At 52.9% G+C, this 18,597-nt stretch overlaps 6 protein-coding genes across 6 annotated transcripts; 3 read left to right on the top strand and 3 right to left on the bottom strand.

Moving 5' to 3' along the window:
* Positions 1 to 223: 223 nt before the first annotated feature.
* Positions 224 to 1,273, top strand: NECHADRAFT_26181 (uncharacterized protein; the record flags this gene model as incomplete). The annotated part of the gene is made up of 1 exon (XM_003046296.1): positions 224 to 1,273. A coding segment is annotated over one exon (1,050 nt), but the record flags the coding sequence as incomplete, so codon positions are not given.
* NECHADRAFT_57836 (uncharacterized protein) lies at positions 1,231 to 2,763 on the bottom strand (the record flags this gene model as incomplete). The annotated part of the gene is made up of 1 exon (XM_003045728.1): positions 1,231 to 2,763. The coding sequence occupies one exon, from the start codon at positions 2,761 to 2,763 to the stop codon at positions 1,597 to 1,599; it is 1,167 nt and encodes a 388-aa protein (XP_003045774.1). The 3' UTR covers positions 1,231 to 1,596.
* A 361-nt stretch (positions 2,764 to 3,124) lies between these two features.
* Positions 3,125 to 7,798, top strand: NECHADRAFT_90679 (uncharacterized protein; the record flags this gene model as incomplete). Its single annotated transcript, XM_003046295.1, has 3 exons — positions 3,125 to 3,158; positions 3,235 to 6,041; positions 6,080 to 7,798. 3 exons carry the CDS (start codon positions 3,125 to 3,127, stop codon positions 7,796 to 7,798), a joined length of 4,560 nt encoding a protein of 1,519 aa, XP_003046341.1.
* Positions 7,799 to 8,098: 300 nt separating this feature from the next.
* NECHADRAFT_75963 (uncharacterized protein) lies at positions 8,099 to 9,405 on the top strand (the record flags this gene model as incomplete). Its single annotated transcript, XM_003046294.1, has 3 exons — positions 8,099 to 8,391; positions 8,478 to 8,861; positions 8,934 to 9,405. 3 exons carry the CDS (start codon positions 8,099 to 8,101, stop codon positions 9,403 to 9,405), a joined length of 1,149 nt encoding a protein of 382 aa, XP_003046340.1.
* Positions 9,406 to 9,728: 323 nt separating this feature from the next.
* Positions 9,729 to 11,920, bottom strand: NECHADRAFT_75962 (uncharacterized protein; the record flags this gene model as incomplete). Its single annotated transcript, XM_003045727.1, has 5 exons — positions 9,729 to 9,971; positions 10,027 to 10,129; positions 10,187 to 11,312; positions 11,367 to 11,636; positions 11,749 to 11,920. The coding sequence occupies 5 exons, from the start codon at positions 11,918 to 11,920 to the stop codon at positions 9,729 to 9,731; spliced, it is 1,914 nt and encodes a 637-aa protein (XP_003045773.1).
* Positions 11,921 to 14,638: 2,718 nt separating this feature from the next.
* Positions 14,639 to 15,057, bottom strand: NECHADRAFT_19733 (uncharacterized protein; the record flags this gene model as incomplete). The annotated part of the gene is made up of 2 exons (XM_003045726.2): positions 14,639 to 14,804; positions 14,852 to 15,057. Coding segments are annotated over 2 exons (372 nt in total), but the record flags the coding sequence as incomplete, so codon positions are not given.
* Between the last annotated feature and the right edge of the window lie 3,540 nt (positions 15,058 to 18,597).

Raw genomic sequence — 18,597 nt, 5'->3', positions numbered from 1 at the left:
GTACCCCCACACAATGCAGACACCTCGAGATTATCTAGATTATCTATCAGGGTGCGCAGGTAATGAGGATCGTCCCGACATCGGGACCGGGCCACTTGCGTCATTCGGTAAAGCTAGGCCGAGCTCCGCTGTAGCTCCCGTCTAGGTAGGTACTGAAACCCAACCTCGCAGTTTAACCCTCGAATTATCTCTCAACCGTAAACACCACGACACGTTTTTCAAGATGCGCGTCGCTTCACTCGTCGGTGTCCTCGCCTCGGCGTCTTTCGCGCTCTGCTCTGGCCAGCAGCAGCCCCTCGGCGCATCCACCCAAGCTCCCCTCTCGAGCGATGCCCCCACGTACCGATCGGAGCTTCTGAGCTTGCACAAGTCCCTGATTGAGATCTCGTCCATTTCTGGAACTGAACACGATGTCGGCGAGTGGCTCGAGTCTTATCTTGCTGGAAAGGGCTACTCCACGTCGCGCCAAAAGATCCGCCCTTTCGAAAACACGCCTGAGGGCAAGGATCGGTTCAACGTGCTGGCATGGCGACCGAGCGACGACTTTGATCCCAAGGTGGCTATAAGCAGCCACATTGACGTCGTCCCGCCTCATATCCCGTACGGAATCGAAGAGGGCGAGATTACAAAGGAGACGAGAATCTCTGGTCGGGGAAGCGTTGACGCCAAGGGCAGCGTCGCAGCACAGATCACCGCTGTTGAGGAGCTATTCAAGGCGGGCAAGGTTGACGCCAGCAAGCTGCTGCTTCTCTTTGTCGTCGGCGAGGAAAAGACCGGCGACGGCATGCGAGGTTTCAGCGATGCTCTTGCTAGCAAGGAGCTTCCCTACAACCTGGACGCTGTCATCTTTGGAGAGCCCACCGAGAACAAGCTCGCATGTGGACACAAGGGCGCTCTGTTCTGTGATGTCACCACCAAGGGCTTCCCTGGACACAGCGGTTACCCATGGCTCGGAAAGTCGGCCAACGAGCTCATGATCCGTGCATTTGCCAAGATCCTCGATACGGACCTTGGTACCAGTGAATTGTTTGGAAACACCACTGTCAACATTGGTAGCTTCCACGGAGGTGTGGCAGCCAATGTCATTCCTGAGCAGGCCGTTGTTGGACTTGGTGTGCGAGTCGCCAGTGGAGAGCAAGAGGACGGACATCAACTCGTCCATGACAAGATTCAGGCCATCTTTGATGAGATTGACAAGGACGCCTTTACCTTTGACTGCAGCCACGGATACGGTCCCGTCAAGGCCAACTGTGATGTCGAGGGTACGTCTATCATACCATGGTCCTAACATTTGCTGACACTCCCAGATTTCGAGACCATCGTCGTCAACTACGGAACCGACATCCCCAATCTCAAGGGCGATCAAACGAGGTATCTGTATGGCCCAGGAAACATTCTGGTGGCACATGGCGCGCAAGAAAACGTGACCGTTGCTGATCTTGAGACGGCTGTAGAGGATTTCCAAAAGCTGATCCTCCATGCGTTGAAGCAATAAGCTGTCCCTGTCTGAAACCCAATTCCACCCGCTAGTCTATGTTGGATATGATGCCTCCGTTCTATATACTCAAAGAAAAGTCATGTCATAATAAGTGGTGTTTAAGCACCAGTGATCTTGGCCCAGCGCTCTGGCAGGATCTGGCTAAAGTCAAACTTGCCGTCAGGACCCTTCTCAATAGCACCCTTCTCAGTGACCACGGCATCGATGAACTCGGCGGGAGTAACATCAAATGCAGGGTTCCACACGTTGATCCTCTGGTCGGCGGTGGCTACCCGCACCTTTGAGCTCTCGTCCACGGTACCATCAGGCTTGATCACAGCTCCAGTGACCTGCGTAAGCTCCTCCTTCTTTCTCTCCTCAATCTTGATGCCATCGCCCGTTTCCGTCTCAAGATCAATGCTGGTCGTGGGGGCCGCGACAATGAACTTGACTCCGTGGTGCTTGGCCAGAACAGCCAGTTGGTACGTGCCAATCTTGTTGGCAGTGTCGCCATTGCGCACAACTCGGTCGGCTCCAACAATAACAGCGGCAATGTTCTTCTCTTGCTTTCGGGTGCGGAAAAGAGATGCAGCCATGGAGTCGGTGATTAGGGTGCTAGGAATGCCTTCAAAGACCAGCTCAAAGGCAGTAAGTCGACTTCCTTGGTTGTAGGGACGAGTCTCGGTGCAGAAGGCGTGGTGAAGGAGCTTCTTGGCTTGAAGGGTTCGGATAATTCCGAGAGCAGTGCCGTGGCCAGAGGTGGCGAGAGATCCAGTGTTGCAATGGGTGAGGACCGAGATCTGTTGTTCGGGGGAAGCGCCGACTTGGGCGCGAAGCCACTCGGCACCAAAGTCGCCAATCGACAGGTTGGTCTTCAGATCCTTCTCAAAAATCTTCTCTGCTTCCTCGATGAAAGCAGAAATGATGGCCTCCTTGGTCGCGGTGCTTCCAACTTCCCGTATCCTGGCCTTGAGCTGGTTAATAGCATTGGTCAAATCCACAGCCGTGGGTCGGCTCTCCTTGAGGTAATCGAGAGCCTCCTCGATCTGACCGATAGTCTCTTCAGCGGATGAAGCTGTGCAGCTTCCGTTATGAAGCTCTACTGCAAGACCAAGGGCAGCGACAATGGCGATAGCCGGGGCGCCACGAACTCGCATAGTATAGATGCTGTCGAAGGCCTCGGTCCTGTTGGAGACCTCATCGTAGTGGAATTCGTGAGGGAGTCGGAGCTGGTCGAGAACCTCGAGCTTGCCGCGGATGTACTTGACAGCCTGAAGAGTAGACATTTTGGAACTTCTCTGCAAGAAATATCGATCTGAGAGAAAAAGTTCAAGATGAATTGATGCTGGAGTTGCTCAACGTGTTGAGACCCAATGCTTGAATTATTGCCCCTCCAAGAATTCTGCCATCACCCCGCCAGAAAGCTTCAGTGGCGTCATGGAAATCGGCCAATGATAGAGCGCCATTATCTCACCGCCCTGAACCCGGAGAAACCCACTTCCGGCGCATGGCGGTGAGCTCACTGCCTGAACGGGAAACAGGGGTCTCGCGGAGCTGTTTGGGACAGGTTAGCGATTCAAAACTGACGATCCATCCCAAGATACGTGGACGAAGAACGATGACAAGAGTGGAATCGAGCTGTTTGCCATGGAACAGCCATTCTCGACGTCAAAAGTGACTGGTGCGACTTGAACTTTCTACCCCCACTGAATCGCCCCCTTCCCTCAGCCTCAGCTAACATGACATCTTGTCGCAAGTCGAGTACTTCGATCCTCACGATGTCTACAAGCTCCTCGCCCCTGGGCTAGTCCCCCGACTTCCTCTACACAATCTCAACTGGCAATCGCATGCGGGACCTTTGCGGTCTATTGATAGTCTCCATGTCGAACTTATTCAGGGAGGAATCGACCCCGCATCAGCAACAACACCACATCCCCTTCGACGCTCGGGCAGTACGATCGACGATGGCTTCCAGACGCAGACCTTCGGTGGTCGCTCGGCCTCCACTGAGCAAGGAGATACTGCATCAATACCCTCGAGGACTATCGGCAGCCAGCGACGACACCAGATTCCTGGCCTGCGCCGCACGCCCTATCTCAAGGTGCTCCTCGTGAGATGCGACGATAACGATTCTTACAAGGGTTCTGTCCGATCAGAAGTCAGAGAGTGGATCAAGACACATACGCCGTCTTCAAGCAACTCTAAGAAAAGCAGCAAGCAGGAGAAGCACGATGCCTTTGAATGGCTTATCGTGCATGTGGTCATTCCCAACACCGCTGCCGCGACGCAACCAAGGACCAGCAGTAAATCGGAGGGAGCTGCGGAAAAGGCCACCTCACGATGGCGCACTGGCTCAACTCCTCTTCTAGAAAAGATGCGAGCAGACTTTAGCACCCCAAAGACCCCTTTCGATCGAGTTGCGCAAATCAGGATCGGCATCAACGACCTCCCATACGATCAGCTACCTAGAGTTGTCCCCGCTGTCCCGACAGGCTACTCAGAGAACGAGCACGATGCCGAAAATGCCTGGAATGAGTTGATTGGAAAGTTCAAGACTCTCATCTTGATGTCATTCGACATGCGAGTAACCCAGTATGAGGAGGACATTAAAGAAAAGGATGGACAGCGAAGTCTACCGGGATGGAACTTTTGCACCTTTTTCATTCTCAAAGAGGGTTTGGCAAGAGGCTTTGAGAGTGTCGGTCTTGTCGAGGACGCGTTGGTCGGATACGATGAGCTCAGCGTTGGACTTGACTCTGTCATCCACGAGCAGGCTGACCAAGGGTCTCCCGAGCGACATGGCGGGGCCATGCTCAACTACACAGAGGAACTGAAGAAGTCGGTCACAGCCGCTCTCGCCAGTGTCAGTGGAAACGTGGAGGATGAGGAAGCCGTTGACCTCCAGTCAGACGAGCTGATCAAGGAACAATTTGACGAGATCCCCATCAGCGCAACGAAAAAAGCCTATCGGGATATGATTCTGGCTAACAACGTTTCCGTCTTTGACTTTCGATGCTACATATTTGCTCGACAGATGGCTCTGCTCTTGCGACTCGGCAATGCTTGGTCATCGCGGGAGGAGTTACTGGCCAAGCTTAAGGAACAGCAAGACTCTGTCCTACACGGTGTTGCGCCTCTGGCACCTCCCCCTAAACAGACTGAGGAGGCTGAAAACTTGTCTATGTTGGCCGAGATTTGTCGAAGAACACTACAATTCATCCCAGCAGTGTCTCAGGTTATGCGTCGAGATATCCTCACTGCCTTGACGACAGATGAAGCAGATGAAAAGGACGGTCTTCTCGCGAATCCTCACCTGCCCGAAATCATGGACAACATTGTCGCTTCGTTCGCCTTCTCCGTTGCGCAGCAGATCCTCGCCCAGACATCGTCAAAGGCTCTTCCAATTCCCCCATCAACACTCGCCCCTCCCGAGAGTCTTGAGCAGAAGGCATCTATTCCTGAACCCAAGACAATGATGCATCCTGCACGAACTTCCTCCCTCCATGTTCAGACAGGACCGCAACTTTCACAACCTTTGCCAAGCCCTGGCATATTCCCTGGACCCGGCATGCCGAAAACCAACAATGACAAGGATGCCCATTTTCTCAAGGCTGGCCTCGAGGACTTGGCTGCTAGACGCGCTGAGCTTTACATGCTATCCAGGAGCATCCTCGATAGTCTAGGGAAAAAGCGCGGGTGGAGTGACGGTTGGAACGAAGCGCCTATCATTGCAGAAGCAGAGGCCGACTTTGAAGACATCAGTCTTGATGACAAGCCTCCTGCTTCTGACGAAGCTACGTCTGAGGCATCCGGACCGGAAGATACCGATCCTTTGACAGTTTGTGTTGACAGCCACCTACTCCAAACCGCGCTGGACAACTCGGATAACTTCTACCGACTTTACGAGATACTCACGGACAAGGCACTCCGACACTACACGGTAGCGAACCATGACCACGCTGTGCAAGCCAACATGGCAGATCTTGCTGTGCTCAAGTTCTTCCTCAAGGAATACGCCACCGCTGCCTCTTACTTTTACCGAGCGACACCATTCTTTGGTGAAAGCGGATGGAGCTCGCTCGAGCTATCCATGCTTGTCATGTACTTGCACTGTCTTCGCGAAATGAAGTCGCAGGATGACTACGTGCGTGTCGCCCTCAAGCTTCTTACCAAATCGTGTGCAGCCGAGAAGGAGAGACTTGAGCAACGTTCAAAGAGAGTTTCGACTCTTGGAAAGCCTGAGCCCGCAGATGCGACTTCAATGAAGGGCATCGTTGGCAATCTGTTTGACCTTGCTTCGTCTTTGTCTTCTCAAGTTAAGGTGCATCTGTCAAACTTTTTCACGGATATCGAACTAGCAGGTGCCCCGGAGTATTTTGAGGATGAAGACAAGTGCTGTCTCACAATCAACCTCTGGAGTTTACTGCCAGACGAGATCAAGCTGGATGCCGTGGCTGTACGAGTGTCGTCAAGCGAGAATGGACCTGCCAAGGAGCTAAGGTTCTCAAGAAAGGAGGACATTGTACTGAACCCGGGCATGAACAGCATCAAAGTGGACTGCACTGTAAGTTTATCTGGGCGTTTTCAAGACGAAGCTAATAGGAACAGTCTGTTATCCCCGGAAAGTACAAGGTCGACCATCTCGGCCTCTCCTCGAGCAACCTCTTCCTTCACTTCGAACGCGACATTAACCATTCGCCACCATCAACGACTAATATCTTCAAACATCCCGATGTCGTGCTCTTCCATCGGTCTGGGGCGCTGGACGTCCAGCTTTCGGCGACCAAGCATACCGCTCTAGACAAGAACAACACCATGGACCTTACCCTTGATCCGGGCTGGAACACTCTAAAGAATTGCGAGATACGAGTCAAGCCAGCAACAGGAGGTCTCCGCCTATTAACCATTGAAGCCAAGGTGGTCGGATCAACAGTCGATTTTGCAAAGAAGCCCGAGTCAGGAGGTGTTTTCTTCTTTGACGAGGTTGCCGCCAAGACTCCATTTACTCTACGATTCCCGTACTCGGTCGAGCAAGATATTGGTGACGTATCTGCCAAGGTCGATGTTTGGTATACCCTTGAATCTGGCGAAAAGTACCACTTTGCGAAGTCAATGGTGGTTCCCATCTCGCTGGCGTTGGGCGTCAATGTCCAAGATGTGTTTAAGCACGAGGCGCTCTATTCGCGCTTCAACGTCTCTACAGCGAGCCACAGCCCTTTGCGACTACACAAGAGCGAACTGATCCCTTCAGACCTATTTGAGTCAGAGTTTGGAGTTCCGCCCACTGGCACAACCATGATCTTTTCTAAACAGCCAGCCACTCTCTTGTACCGGATAAAGAGAAAGGCTGGCGTTAAACCCGGAAAGCGAGCTGCAAAGACCATGTACCTCAAACTCTACTACACTGTGCTCCAAACCGAGATTGAGGAGGTGATTGTGGGATCCATACTCGAGACCCTTGATAAGACTCCGCTCAAGCCGTTTGCGAGGGCCATCACGACAGCGGTTGTCAAGGAGACAAAGGCGCTACAGACGCAAGACCTGGAGAGAGCAGCGTTGCTGAGGGCGGTGTCTACCCACTTCTTAGCCGATGTACCATGGGAAAAGTCTTTTGCTGGCATTGGAAAGGTACCAGGATCACAAGAGGATGCCTCTGAGAGTATCACCGCTTTGCTCAAGGGCTGGCAAAAGTCTCATCCCAAAGTATTGATCCCTACAGACCAGCCAGAGGATCCCTCCACCATCCTCATCCCAGTCGAGATCCCTTCGCTTCCTATCCTACACACGGCCGACATCCAGCTTCAGACGCCAGTGACGGAATTCCTAGACCAGCAGCCTGGAGCAATTCCAACCGTGGCTGTCAACCAGATGCTCCCTGCGACGCTTCTTCTTAGGTGGACGCAAGTATGGGACACGGACCTCCAGCACACTAGAGACATTGAGTACAGCTACGAGGTGGTAGCACCAGGCGACACTTGGCTCCTCGGAGGCCGTCGCAAGGGCCACTTTGTCATTCCCGGGTCATCCAGCGAACCTCTATCGTCGACAGCCGAAACTGAGGCCGAGATTCCGCTCATCATGATTCCTTTGCGCGAGGGCTGGCTGCCGTACCCAGGTGTCGAGATCCGTGAGGTCAAGGAGGTGCAAGACAACCAGCCGCAGGGGTGCGAGGTGGACTTGCGGAACCTGGGCGAGTCTGTGCGCGCTGTCGGCGAGAGGAAGGCCGTCACAGTGAGCCTGGATGCGAGCGGCCCTGGTGGGGGCCCGTTGGTGTTGGAGAGTGAGGGCTTTGGGAGGGAAGGGGGGAGGATCGTCGCGTAGGTGACTGATAGCGTAATGTACGAATATACAAGGACCCCAGATTTGTTCCTTCAATTACTGGCGAGGCCTCAACGAGTTCCAGGCTCCAGAGAAAAATGTGCGTCACAAAGTCCGGTTCAATTGTTTTCCAGGAATCTATGTCATAAACTCCACGTCAAAGCGACTCCATTCAAAGAACTTGCCTGCCCTCGAACTTGGCGACAGCGGGCTAATATTTCAGAACAATGCACACAAGTCTAGATGATTTCCAAATGCTTTTATCTTGCAATCCAGATTGTCAGATTCTTTGTTTCGTTCACAATGGACGCTCCCCCCAACCCGCGTAGTCGTTCCTTCCCTTTCTGGATCAACAACGCGTCTCAACCACCAAGGGGTCGTACCTTCCCAGAACTGCGAGAGTGGCAGCAGACCGCACCTTCCACGCATCGCTCCTTCCCACAATCCAGCACAATGGCTCACTCCAGTCGTCTTTTTGTTGAGCCCAACATGTCTCCCTCCCCTTCCGTCCCTAAACATCGACATCAACACCAACCTGCCGTCAAGATGCCGGCCCGCCTCCCCAATCTCGACAAGCTCCTCGCCCTCCTGGAGAGGTACCTGGCTCTCCCCGGAGAGCCAGGCCTCCCAGGAGGGGAGGCAACGGAAGAAGAGTTGGCGTTCGCCTGCAAAGGCTCGCCAGTCAAGCCCGAGCCGATCGGGCCTGGTCCCTGGCCTCCCTCCTCCGTCGCCCCCGCCTCCTCGCCCGCCGTCTCGCCCGCCGCTGCTCCCGCCTCTCCGGAGGCCCATTCCCCCTCCCCTCCGGCCCGCCCCCGTCGCCGCCGACGGCTCTTTCGCCGTCTGATCTCGTCGTCGCCCCCGTCTTCCTAGACGATCGTGTCCGCCCCCGCCCCCTCCCCCTCGGCGTTTTTGTCTTTTGGTTTTTGGTTTTTTGGGCTTCGCCTCTACTTCGATTCTCCCTCCGGGAGATTAATGAGTCGACGCCCAGCCAAAACCACCAAGACTTGAACCACACGGCAGACACCTCTCTCATTTGTAGAGTCTTGAGCCCCCAGAATGGTTCCATGTGAGTAACATACGTTCCTTCATGGCACATGTACCTGGGTAAAAGTATCTGAAGTGGCTAACATTGACACAGCAGTTGTCCAAGCACGACGCCGATGCTTTGCCTGTTTCCCTTGAACGAATGTATGCCGTTGGGACAGCTTATTTCTACCGGATCTGTCTTCTCTCTCCTACAATGGCTTCGCCTCTACTTCCACCGTGGCACCCAGTTTCACCCCTCCTTTGAAGACCCCCGGCTTCGCCTCTACTTCGACGACGGCGCCCAGATTCACCTCTACTCGGAGACCTGGCTTCGCCTCTACTTCGACTGTGGTACCCGCTTTCACCTCTTCATAAACGGCCCCCGGCTCCGCCTCTACTTCGAGACTCGGCTTCACTTCTCCTTCAACAGCCCCCAGCTTCGCCTCTACTTCGAGGGGGTTGGCTTCGCCTCTACTTCGAGATGGCTGGCTTCGCCTCTACTTCGATGGCGCCCGGCGTGGCTCGCTCGGAACTCGCTCAACTCACAACAAGGAACAGAGGTCCTGCGTATTTATCTGTCCTGACTTCTCGCTATTATACCTTCGGCTCTACTGGCGTTTTATGGTGGGATTTACATGGGATTTGTTGAAACTTACCTAATTACTTGGATATTCATGTCAACATCTTATCATAAACATTTATCAATTGAACCAAGCATAGCAAACAATGACACGGTACATGATCTCCCTAGCCAAATACATCTCAAGCTATCAATCTCCCCGACTTCATCTTTCCCTCCGACTCAACGAATGATGCCTTATTATTCCATGTGCCACTCGTTCGTGACCCACACTTTCCACGTCTCTGCAAGCAATCCCATCCCTCACGCCACCAATTTTCTGTTGTCTTATTCCTCTAGACTACCATGCTCCTCGGCCTCAACCTCGGGGTTGAAAGGGGGGTTCGACATTACCTGGATTTGAGCACCAGCGTGTCTTGTCGGGTTCAACGGAATGCCAAGCTCCTCAAGCGCTTCTTCTTGAAGAAAATCCTCCACGTTCTGTGCGCCTCTGGACCAAGTACAAGGACGGTGCAAAGCTCTGCAGCACCGGCACGAATTGTCAGCGCTACTGTGGTCACACTTTGTAGTCTGTTAAGTATATTAGTAGACGGTTTTCTGACGAACAAGCAATGGTTCTACTTACACTTCGTTGAGAAATACAAACATCACAGTTACCCCGTTGCTTGGCTTTCCCAGTGAAGAAACCAGGGCCTGGGTGGGCACCAACAACGGTGTCTGGGAATTGACTACGAGGAAACATGCTGTTCAGACGGTCTGTGTTTTCTTGCATGGTATCGTCTCACCGCCAAGCAAGAACGCGCGGCTGAGTGATTTCAACAACAAACTTCTGCTCAAGGTGGTTGTAGCGGAGAAACTGGACCTTGGCTGGACAGCGTGGAAACACCCAGTCAGGGCAGCCGCTGTAACTGGTCTCCTCGACATCGCAGAGCAGCATAAGGCCCCTACGGTATGCCTGCAAGATATCGTTTGTCTTGCTCATGGTGGACCAAATCTTGGTCCGTTCGAGGTAGCTTTGCTTCCATTTCTTGGTGCTCTCGCAGAACCACTGGATCTTGATGGCCAGAGACCTGAGCTTCTCCAATTCTGGGTTTCTGCCAACGGTAGGAGGGAGACGGATGTATCGGAATGGATGAGTGAGATACTCGTCACCACGCTTTCGAAGTTCGACAAGGACGTGAACAGTCTGGCCATCTTGGAAGCCAGCCTCGTTCCAGAGTTCCTTTGGAATTCGGACGGCCTCGGATGCATACCAGCGAAGGAAGTATTCATCCTTTGACTTGTGCAGTTGGCGTCGGGATCGGAAGTAAAACATGGATTTGGCTTCCTGGTACCAACCAGTCCATTGCTGATCCATCTTCGCATTTCGAAGGATGGGGGTGTTCCAGTTCAGACCGTATGTCGGGCTCGTGCCCCAACCTGTCTTGGAAGAGACTTGGTCCATGAGCCGAGAAAATACGAGGGCCGCATCAAAGTCAGCAGCATACGCTCCAACGGCGTTCGCATCGCTGGGGCTGAACAGGCCCGGGTACCAGGACCGGAAGAGGCAGACCATGGAGAACTCGGCGATGTCGAGGAAACGAGTGGGGACCTGATTGGTGTTTTGGAGGATCAGGGGCACCATTCTCTTCTGCGTTGCTCGCGCGGCAAGTCGGTAGTGGTTGGAACTCGATTCGAGCTGAGCCCGAGCCTGGTGTTGAGAAAGGCGCGTTTGGAAGTTGTTGGTCTGGCCAATGTACGCCGCTGCCTCATACACGCGAGAGCCGATCTTTCGGGTTCCAAAGTCGCCGTAAATGATGAGATAGACTCCGGGTTGCTTGGGCCAAGAGCCACTGACCGGTGTCAGAGTTCTTAGTTGGCTAGGCGTGAACGATCCACCACTCATGATGGTACGGGCTTGCGGAAGAATGGCTAGAAAGGAAAAGGTCAGAACTAAGCCGGATGAAAAGGAGTATACAGGCATACATGAGTAGATGATATCGGCATATCGCGCTGCAAACTCGTGGAAAAGAACCTTCTTGCTGGCTTCCGACATGCCCGGGACGATCTCAGTGATGATGGACCTATTGCTCTTGATAGTTCTCCAAAGGCAACGAAGGGTCTCCTGCAGGGTGTTCTCAGACGGGCCGGGATCGGATACGCCCGCTTGCATGAGCCGTGTTGGGGTCAGGAGCTCAATGGGAAGTGGCTTGGCTCTCTGCTCGCCCCTCTGCAAGACTCTCAGGGGAACCCATCCTTTTACTCAAGTTAGAAATGTTCCATAGCAAGCTAAGAAGGCAGAGTATAGCTAGCGCATGAAAGGACTTGCCTCGCTTGTGTGTCTCTTCGTGGTGGGCATGGACGAAACCATAGTCCCCTATCCGGTTGAAAACCCAAGCCTGTTCACCCCTTCGAACCTTGAGAGGAGGGGCGAGGCCTTGCGGGAGCTTTTCATGCGTCACACGTTGGTCCCAGTCTTGCAAGACAAGACAGGCCCATCCGCCAACAATATTCGAAGAGGAGCCCGTAATAGATGCCATGATGATGGATAGACGGAATGAAAGTGTGATGAGTGCAGTAGAGACAGGTAACAGACGAGTCGAAACTGGATGGTTAGAGAATAGATACTCTAGAATGCAAGACAGAACAGTAACAGGAGAGAGAGCTGTATTTATCTTGACACTTCATGGCATTTTTGTTAAACTACCAGGCACAGCCGTTCAAAAGGACTCATTGTGTTCCTGAATTAGACCAGTGTCCAAGTGACCTCGTTCGGACATACTTTGGGATCACAGAAGTGAAAGTCTGCGACTGTAGTAACTACAAACAACAGAAGATCACGTTCTATCTATATATTACACAGGCGACAGACAACACGGTTATGCAAGAGGAGCGACGTGCTATCCGGACGGAATACAGAGTCGTTACTAGGCAACAACAATTGGCTAGGAACAGACCATGAGGACATCAACTCTACACAAGAGGTATTGGCTAAAAGAAGAAAGCATGATGATTAGATCCAAATTAAACTACCAATTAAAAATAAAAAACAAGAACATGATGGTTCAAAATGTTTACCGGGAAAAAAAGAAAGAAAAAGCAAAAAGAAAGAAAGCCGTCTGAGACGACTAGGGGACTCGCGTGCCCTGTGCAGTAATCGAAACTGCGCTCTTCGCATTACGAGTGCGACGCCTTACCACTTGGCCAACAGGGCGCGGGATGGTGTCCTCGATGTTGATGTGGACCTCGCTAATTCTGCCTATTCGCTGATCGGAGGTCGGTCCGACAATCGTCAACTCTTTGAACGTTTGGCCAAGTGATGCAATTGGGACAAAGTAAGGTTAACTTTGACATTTCTAGGGCTTAAAGGTTTCAGTGGAGCTTTTGTCTTTGTCAAACGGTTTCTGTACGATCAGAACGGGAGTAGTCGGGTAACTCAATGTATATTGCCGTAACCCCCAGCGTTACCGACAGAGCCTCAACATCAATCACCCTTCACCACTGGCCCTCCAAGCACTACGTTTCAATAGCATGCATGAAACACAAACTCCCAAGGTACGGGATTAAAGTCCCGTCAGACATGAATTCTGTGGACCAGGTTGCGCAAGTCAAGGTGTCCTGCCTTACACCGCCAGATACACAATGGTGGACACATTGTGAACGCTATCAAGCGAAGAAGAGTAACAGGCTTCAGCGTTCCTTGAACTCTGTCCGGGGACAACATGCCTATTGTTAGTGAAACATGTGTACCTCCCATTGTGTATCCTTAATGCTTCATCACAACTCCTCATCTCTAACAATCATCAATCCACGTCTTCAGACTCACCAACAATGGGCCTCGTCCTATTCTTCGCCTTCCTCCAGCCGTCGTGGTAATATCTTGCATGCTCATAGACTACCACTCTAATCCACCTTCACCGCTTCCCCCAGAAACGACCATCCTAGACATTATCTAGTACTGTCTCTTCCCCTGGCTTTACGTGGAGAATCTCATCCATCTCCACCTCGTCGGCTGCCTTTGGACACTGCTTTCTCGGTTAGAAAATGGGTGTTGGTCATATATGACACCTGCGATAATTCTCAGGCCTACGGTGTTTAGGCTGATATGCCACGTGGTGTTGTTCTGGGTTGCTCCGGCTGTTACAGTCTGGATTAAGTATCGCGGTTGGACGGGCGGAGACATCATCGTTCGATTTGCCAAGCATGTTTGGGCATATTGATGATGTTGAACGTTTCGAGTTACTCAGAATTATCGGTTAAGCTAGTCAAGGGAAGTTCTTTTCGTTCCATTTGTGCGAGAATTGTTGGGGAAGCTGAAAATTGAGGCGTCGTGTTTGGGTTCAGGGTAGGGGTCTAGCCTCGACCTAGAACATCTAGAACTGAGGCTGATGGGTGTCAAGGCTTCAAGTCATTGCATGTATATGATCTCGAATTAAGCACATTCCAAACCTTGAACATTCCCGGTCACTGCCTTTAAGGCTTCAAAGACATCACATATGGTACAGACAACATGATCACGCATCCGATATGTTTGAACCCTGTCAATTCTGATACTAGAGCAACTAATCTAGACACTCAAGCTTCTTCTGGTATCAATCTGGCAGACACCCTGAACTGGAGGGACATTCACGCTCTTAAAATTCGAACCTCTCTCTTTTTTCTTTTTACGAACCTCACTCCGTGCCGTCAGGCAGTATGTCAGTAGGAACCCAACCAACCCGCTCCCCCTTCTACGGGAGCTACAATACACCGACATCCATAGCAACACCGTGATAGAATAAAAGCCACATCAGACCTAGCCAAAGTGTTCCCGGCTTCGGGCAATGTCAACTCAGAACGCCGCCTGTGCTCGTTGGGGTCCAATGACCGTTCAACGCTGGGTACACCATGCTAGGTGGGATGCTGCATGCAAAACCAATAACCAAAACAAAGCTCCAGTGCGCTCCCTCCGTGCGCATGATCGATCCATCGTGAGGGATCTACTCCCGGGGTTCATAAATGCGTTAATGTACAGTCAAATGCAATAATACTGAGCTCAGCCCTAAAAGGCGAGATGATGAAACGAAGTAGCAGCGCTGTCGAGGCGCGGGTATCATGCCCTTCCTTGCAGGGCCCCAAAGTTCGAATCCAAGGTATACTGTTGTAGTTTCTAGAGGGTCGAGGCAGACTTGCGAGTCTCGCTATTCGAATCGGTAATGTAATGTTGGCATCCTGAGTTGCCGGTATGGTTTGGCGGTAGCTGGCGAACAGCATCTCTTTCACTTCTTGCGGCTACTCGAGGCTGTAATCTTGCTGGTGCTCATGAGGTCGCCGATATACTTTTGCAGAAACTTGTTATTGTTGTCAAGTTTGTCGTGCTCCTCGCGTACGGCCTCGATACGGTTGAAAATCGTGAGCAGCGAATCCTGCAACGCCTTGGCGTGTCTAGAATGGTTAGTGCAATGCCCAAGCAGCATATCCATCTGACTCACCTCTTCATCTCGTCCCGGGCCTCCTTGCCCATCCTATCCAGGTCCTCGCTTGTTCGCCTGGGACTCATTGCCCGTACATCATCTGGACCAAAGTCGGGTTCCAGAGGGCCGACTGCTGAGCTATCACGAGGGACTACCAGGGGTCCGCTGCTTTTCCGAGTGGGCAGACCAGGTCGTACAGGGATGGGCTGGTGAATGACAGGCTCATTGCTATCAGAGGGGCTTGTTGAAGCTGACGAGTCGGATCGTGCAATCGGATGGGGCTGCTCTGAGGCAGTAGGCCGGAGCTCGGTTTCGTCTGCCATGACAGTGTATATAAATCCAAGTATGTTTCGGGCCGATGATCGAGTCGGTGAATCGCAAATGTCGTCACTTGTCGCACAGGCTGACTAGGCTATTGCCACGTCCACAAAGTAGAACAAGTGACCCGATTGAGGCGCGACAGTTATAGGCGAGGCGAGACTCGAAGAGAGAGATATCGGTGAGGAAAGTCGGAGGAGGGATCGCGTGGACTTTGTCGTCGACAAGATAGAGAGCTGGCGAGAGGGGTAGAGGTCGAGTGCCAATGGTTCCACGTGGTTCAAGGGTCTCGATCTCGTAGCGGGCGGTTCTAGAGGGAGGCCAGCGTTCTGGATCCACCCAACTCGTGCGATGAGGCTGGTATATTGTTCTAGAGTGCCTCTGGAAGGGCGGAGACGCGGAGAGACCGAGAGGGGACTAGCCGCAATGGAATTCGGAGATGATCTGGAATCGGTCGCGAAAGGAAAGGTGGCTTGCGGCAGGGAAGCGGCAGGGACTTTTTCGTCTTGTCGTGAGTTTCGGTGGCTGAAAAAAGAGCTGTATCCAGAAGAGTGGTTGTGGTTGAGAATGTGTCTCTGGGGCTGGAATTGAATTGTTGGCGGTGGGCGGCGGTCAAGAGGTGGAAGAAAGCAGCCCAGCCCAACTAAGTAAGTGCTAGCTTGCTTGCTAAGTCGAGGCAGGTGGTACGTTTGATGGAGCGGAGCGACGGCGACAGCAGTGAATTACAGTGGAGGTGGTGTCGACCCTGCAGGAAGCGAAGCACGAAGCGTCAGTGGATGGGATGGATTGACGAAGCGAGATGGAGGAGAGCGACCAAGTTCTGGACTGGAGCTGCAGGAAAGAATAAAAAGCAAACAAGATGACAGCACGAGCAGCGTCACATTCAAGGATATGAATGCAGCCAGAGATGGAGGGGGGAGAGGGGAGGGGAGGGGACTAACGGTAGCAATAGTAGCGGGAGATATAATAATGACGAGGAGTAAACAAGTCAAGAAGCGATAAAAAAAGGGGGGGAACAAGTCAAAATGAATAAAAGAAAGTGACGAAGACGGCAGAAGTGTTTTGGTGAGACCAACCCCCAATGACAGCAGTGGCAACAAGTTGGAAGAAGCCGGCAAGTTCCTAGTCGGCGCAAACGATGGCAATGCAATGACAATGGGAGGCAAAAAAAGACCAAACCACGGTTGCAGACACGGCAGAGGAGGACCCTTCTTTTTCAGTGGCAGGTGGTGGCAGGAAGAAGAAACCCGACCAGAGTAGAAAGGGAAGAGGATGGACGGGACGGGAGGGGGGGAGGAGGCCAAAGGGGAAAAGACAAACGAACGAAGAAAATGGGGATGGGGATGGGAATGTAAAGTGGATTTCTCGTGAATTGATAATTTCACCGTCCTCTCTTCCTTCTTCCCTTTGAGAGAGAGCCCCTAGAACAGACAGAGAAGTCGGAGAGGCGAGACCCTGGGAAAAAAAGAGTGAACGGGCCTGGCACCGCTTCAAGACGGACGAATCTCGTTGGTCCCCGAAGAGGAAAGTGACGACAGAGTGAGGAGTCATGGGACATGGGATCGTCACCCCTCGGTACATTTGGAGCTCTCCCTGGACAGGTATCGCCGCAGCTGTGTGTGGGGGGTCCAGTACCTGTCTGGTTGCCTGCTGCTGAGTACTCCTGCCTGAGCAGCCAATGTCCCCAGCCGTCGCGCTCCGGCGTCTATCACAGTGCAGAAAAAGGTACGTACCGGGCAACAACATGACAGTGGCACGAACTTAACTCGCCTGAGCGCTAGCGCCCACGCGACTCGGCTGCCCTCTCCAAAAAAGGCGCGCCGGTACGTACTTTTCACGCCTGAAGATGAATTACTGACCTCACGATGCATTCATTGGTATTGAGATTTTCGCTGCTAGACGGACCTGAGGCACTAGGCGACGCGTTAGGTGTCAACAGAGAGGAGAGGAAAAAAAAACCCTCAGAGTTTCTCGCTTGGTTGCACAGACTGCAACGGCTAGACACCCTGCCAAAGCAAACAATCCCCAAGGACCTCGCTAACCCAGCCAAGATGTCTAGAGAACCACAGGGAAAACATCCCGAGCCTCAGAAGCCCCCGTGAGAAGCCTGCAAATTTGGCGATCAGCGTCTGTGACGCAATTGCTGGCCCTTGCAGCCCACAGCGTTGGGGTCGGTTGAGGCCTGCTTCAGTCAACCCTGGGCACCTCACATGGGCCCCGTACCCGCCATGTACCCCCTCGGGCGTCGAAGCGCTGAGAGCCTGTGACTGGCTCAGCCCCGAGGGGGCTCGGGGCGGGACGTGAGGCTTCTAGTGGCAGGCACCCTTCTGACGGGTAGGGGCCTCCCACTGCGCCGGCTTTCGTTTGGTACCTCGTGGTACGGGGCCCTTGGTGGAGGAGCGGCTGTCATCGACCAAGCCACCATCTCTCATGCTCCATCCACTTGATGGAAAGGCATCTTTGGCCAATGATTCCATTCTCTTCCCTTTTCTCTGCGCCAGATCGTCGGCCGAGAGTCCTAGACTTCACCCTGTTCATTACAGTCTCGCAGTCAATCGTCCCGTCTTTGGTCGTCGCAAATCCCCCCTAGCATGATTGGGACCAGCCGATCTCTCGGCATGTCCAGCAAACAGAAACTGACGACCTAATACTCGACCGTCTATTATACAGTGCCGGCTACTATGCTACGGAGCGGTGTCGGTCGGTATCCCGAGTTTGGCCATGATTGTCGCCTTCTGATGCGGATCTTTGACCGAAACGTCGCCCCGAAGAAACCATTCTGCCAGACCCAAACGCCCACCGAGACGATCATCTTTCAACTGCTAACTGCGCCTCCTAATTACGAGCGGCAGACGTTGGGACCCCAGTCAAATATTCCGAAGCCATGCCATGGGTTTCACCAAGTTATCGTACCTGCACTTACACTGCATCACATTGGGATGTGATAACTCGCCGAGCACGCGTGATTCACAGCGGTGATGTGCATTTCCTTGTCTGGGGTATATCGAGGCGGACTCACGACATCCTGCTTTGCATATCAGGCTTGCTCTCCCGCGCTCGAGGAGAGGAATGGACCAAGAATCTTTTCCCTTCCTTCACACAAGACGCGCCCAGGTTACAAATTCGTGCTGTGCTTCGGAAACACAAGGAGCCGCCCAGCAACAAGGGTCTAATGGAACCCCTTCGGCCAAACTGATGTCATGGATCTGCGTCCCTCCGCGTCAACCGGGTCAGGGAACGGAGAAAACTTCCAGGTCAAGGGCGAAGACGCAACGAGGAGAGGCCCTCGAAACGGTGGCCGTCTTCCAACAGATCCAGATCCAATCAACAACCGTCTTGGGTCTCTCACAGCTGGTCAGCACAGTCCAAGACGGTGACCATCTATACTGTAACTTCCGCAGTGGCCTCGTCGGACGGTGATCGTCGCGTCTGCGCGTCGACAGGCC

Source organism: Fusarium vanettenii, assembly GCF_000151355.1.
Source record: "Fusarium vanettenii 77-13-4 chromosome 2 genomic scaffold NECHAsca_18_chr2_1_0, whole genome shotgun sequence".
NCBI classification, from domain to species: domain Eukaryota; kingdom Fungi; phylum Ascomycota; class Sordariomycetes; order Hypocreales; family Nectriaceae; genus Fusarium; species Fusarium vanettenii.
Note: the sequence above shows the minus strand (reverse complement) of the source record. Positions and strands in the feature narration are given on the sequence as shown.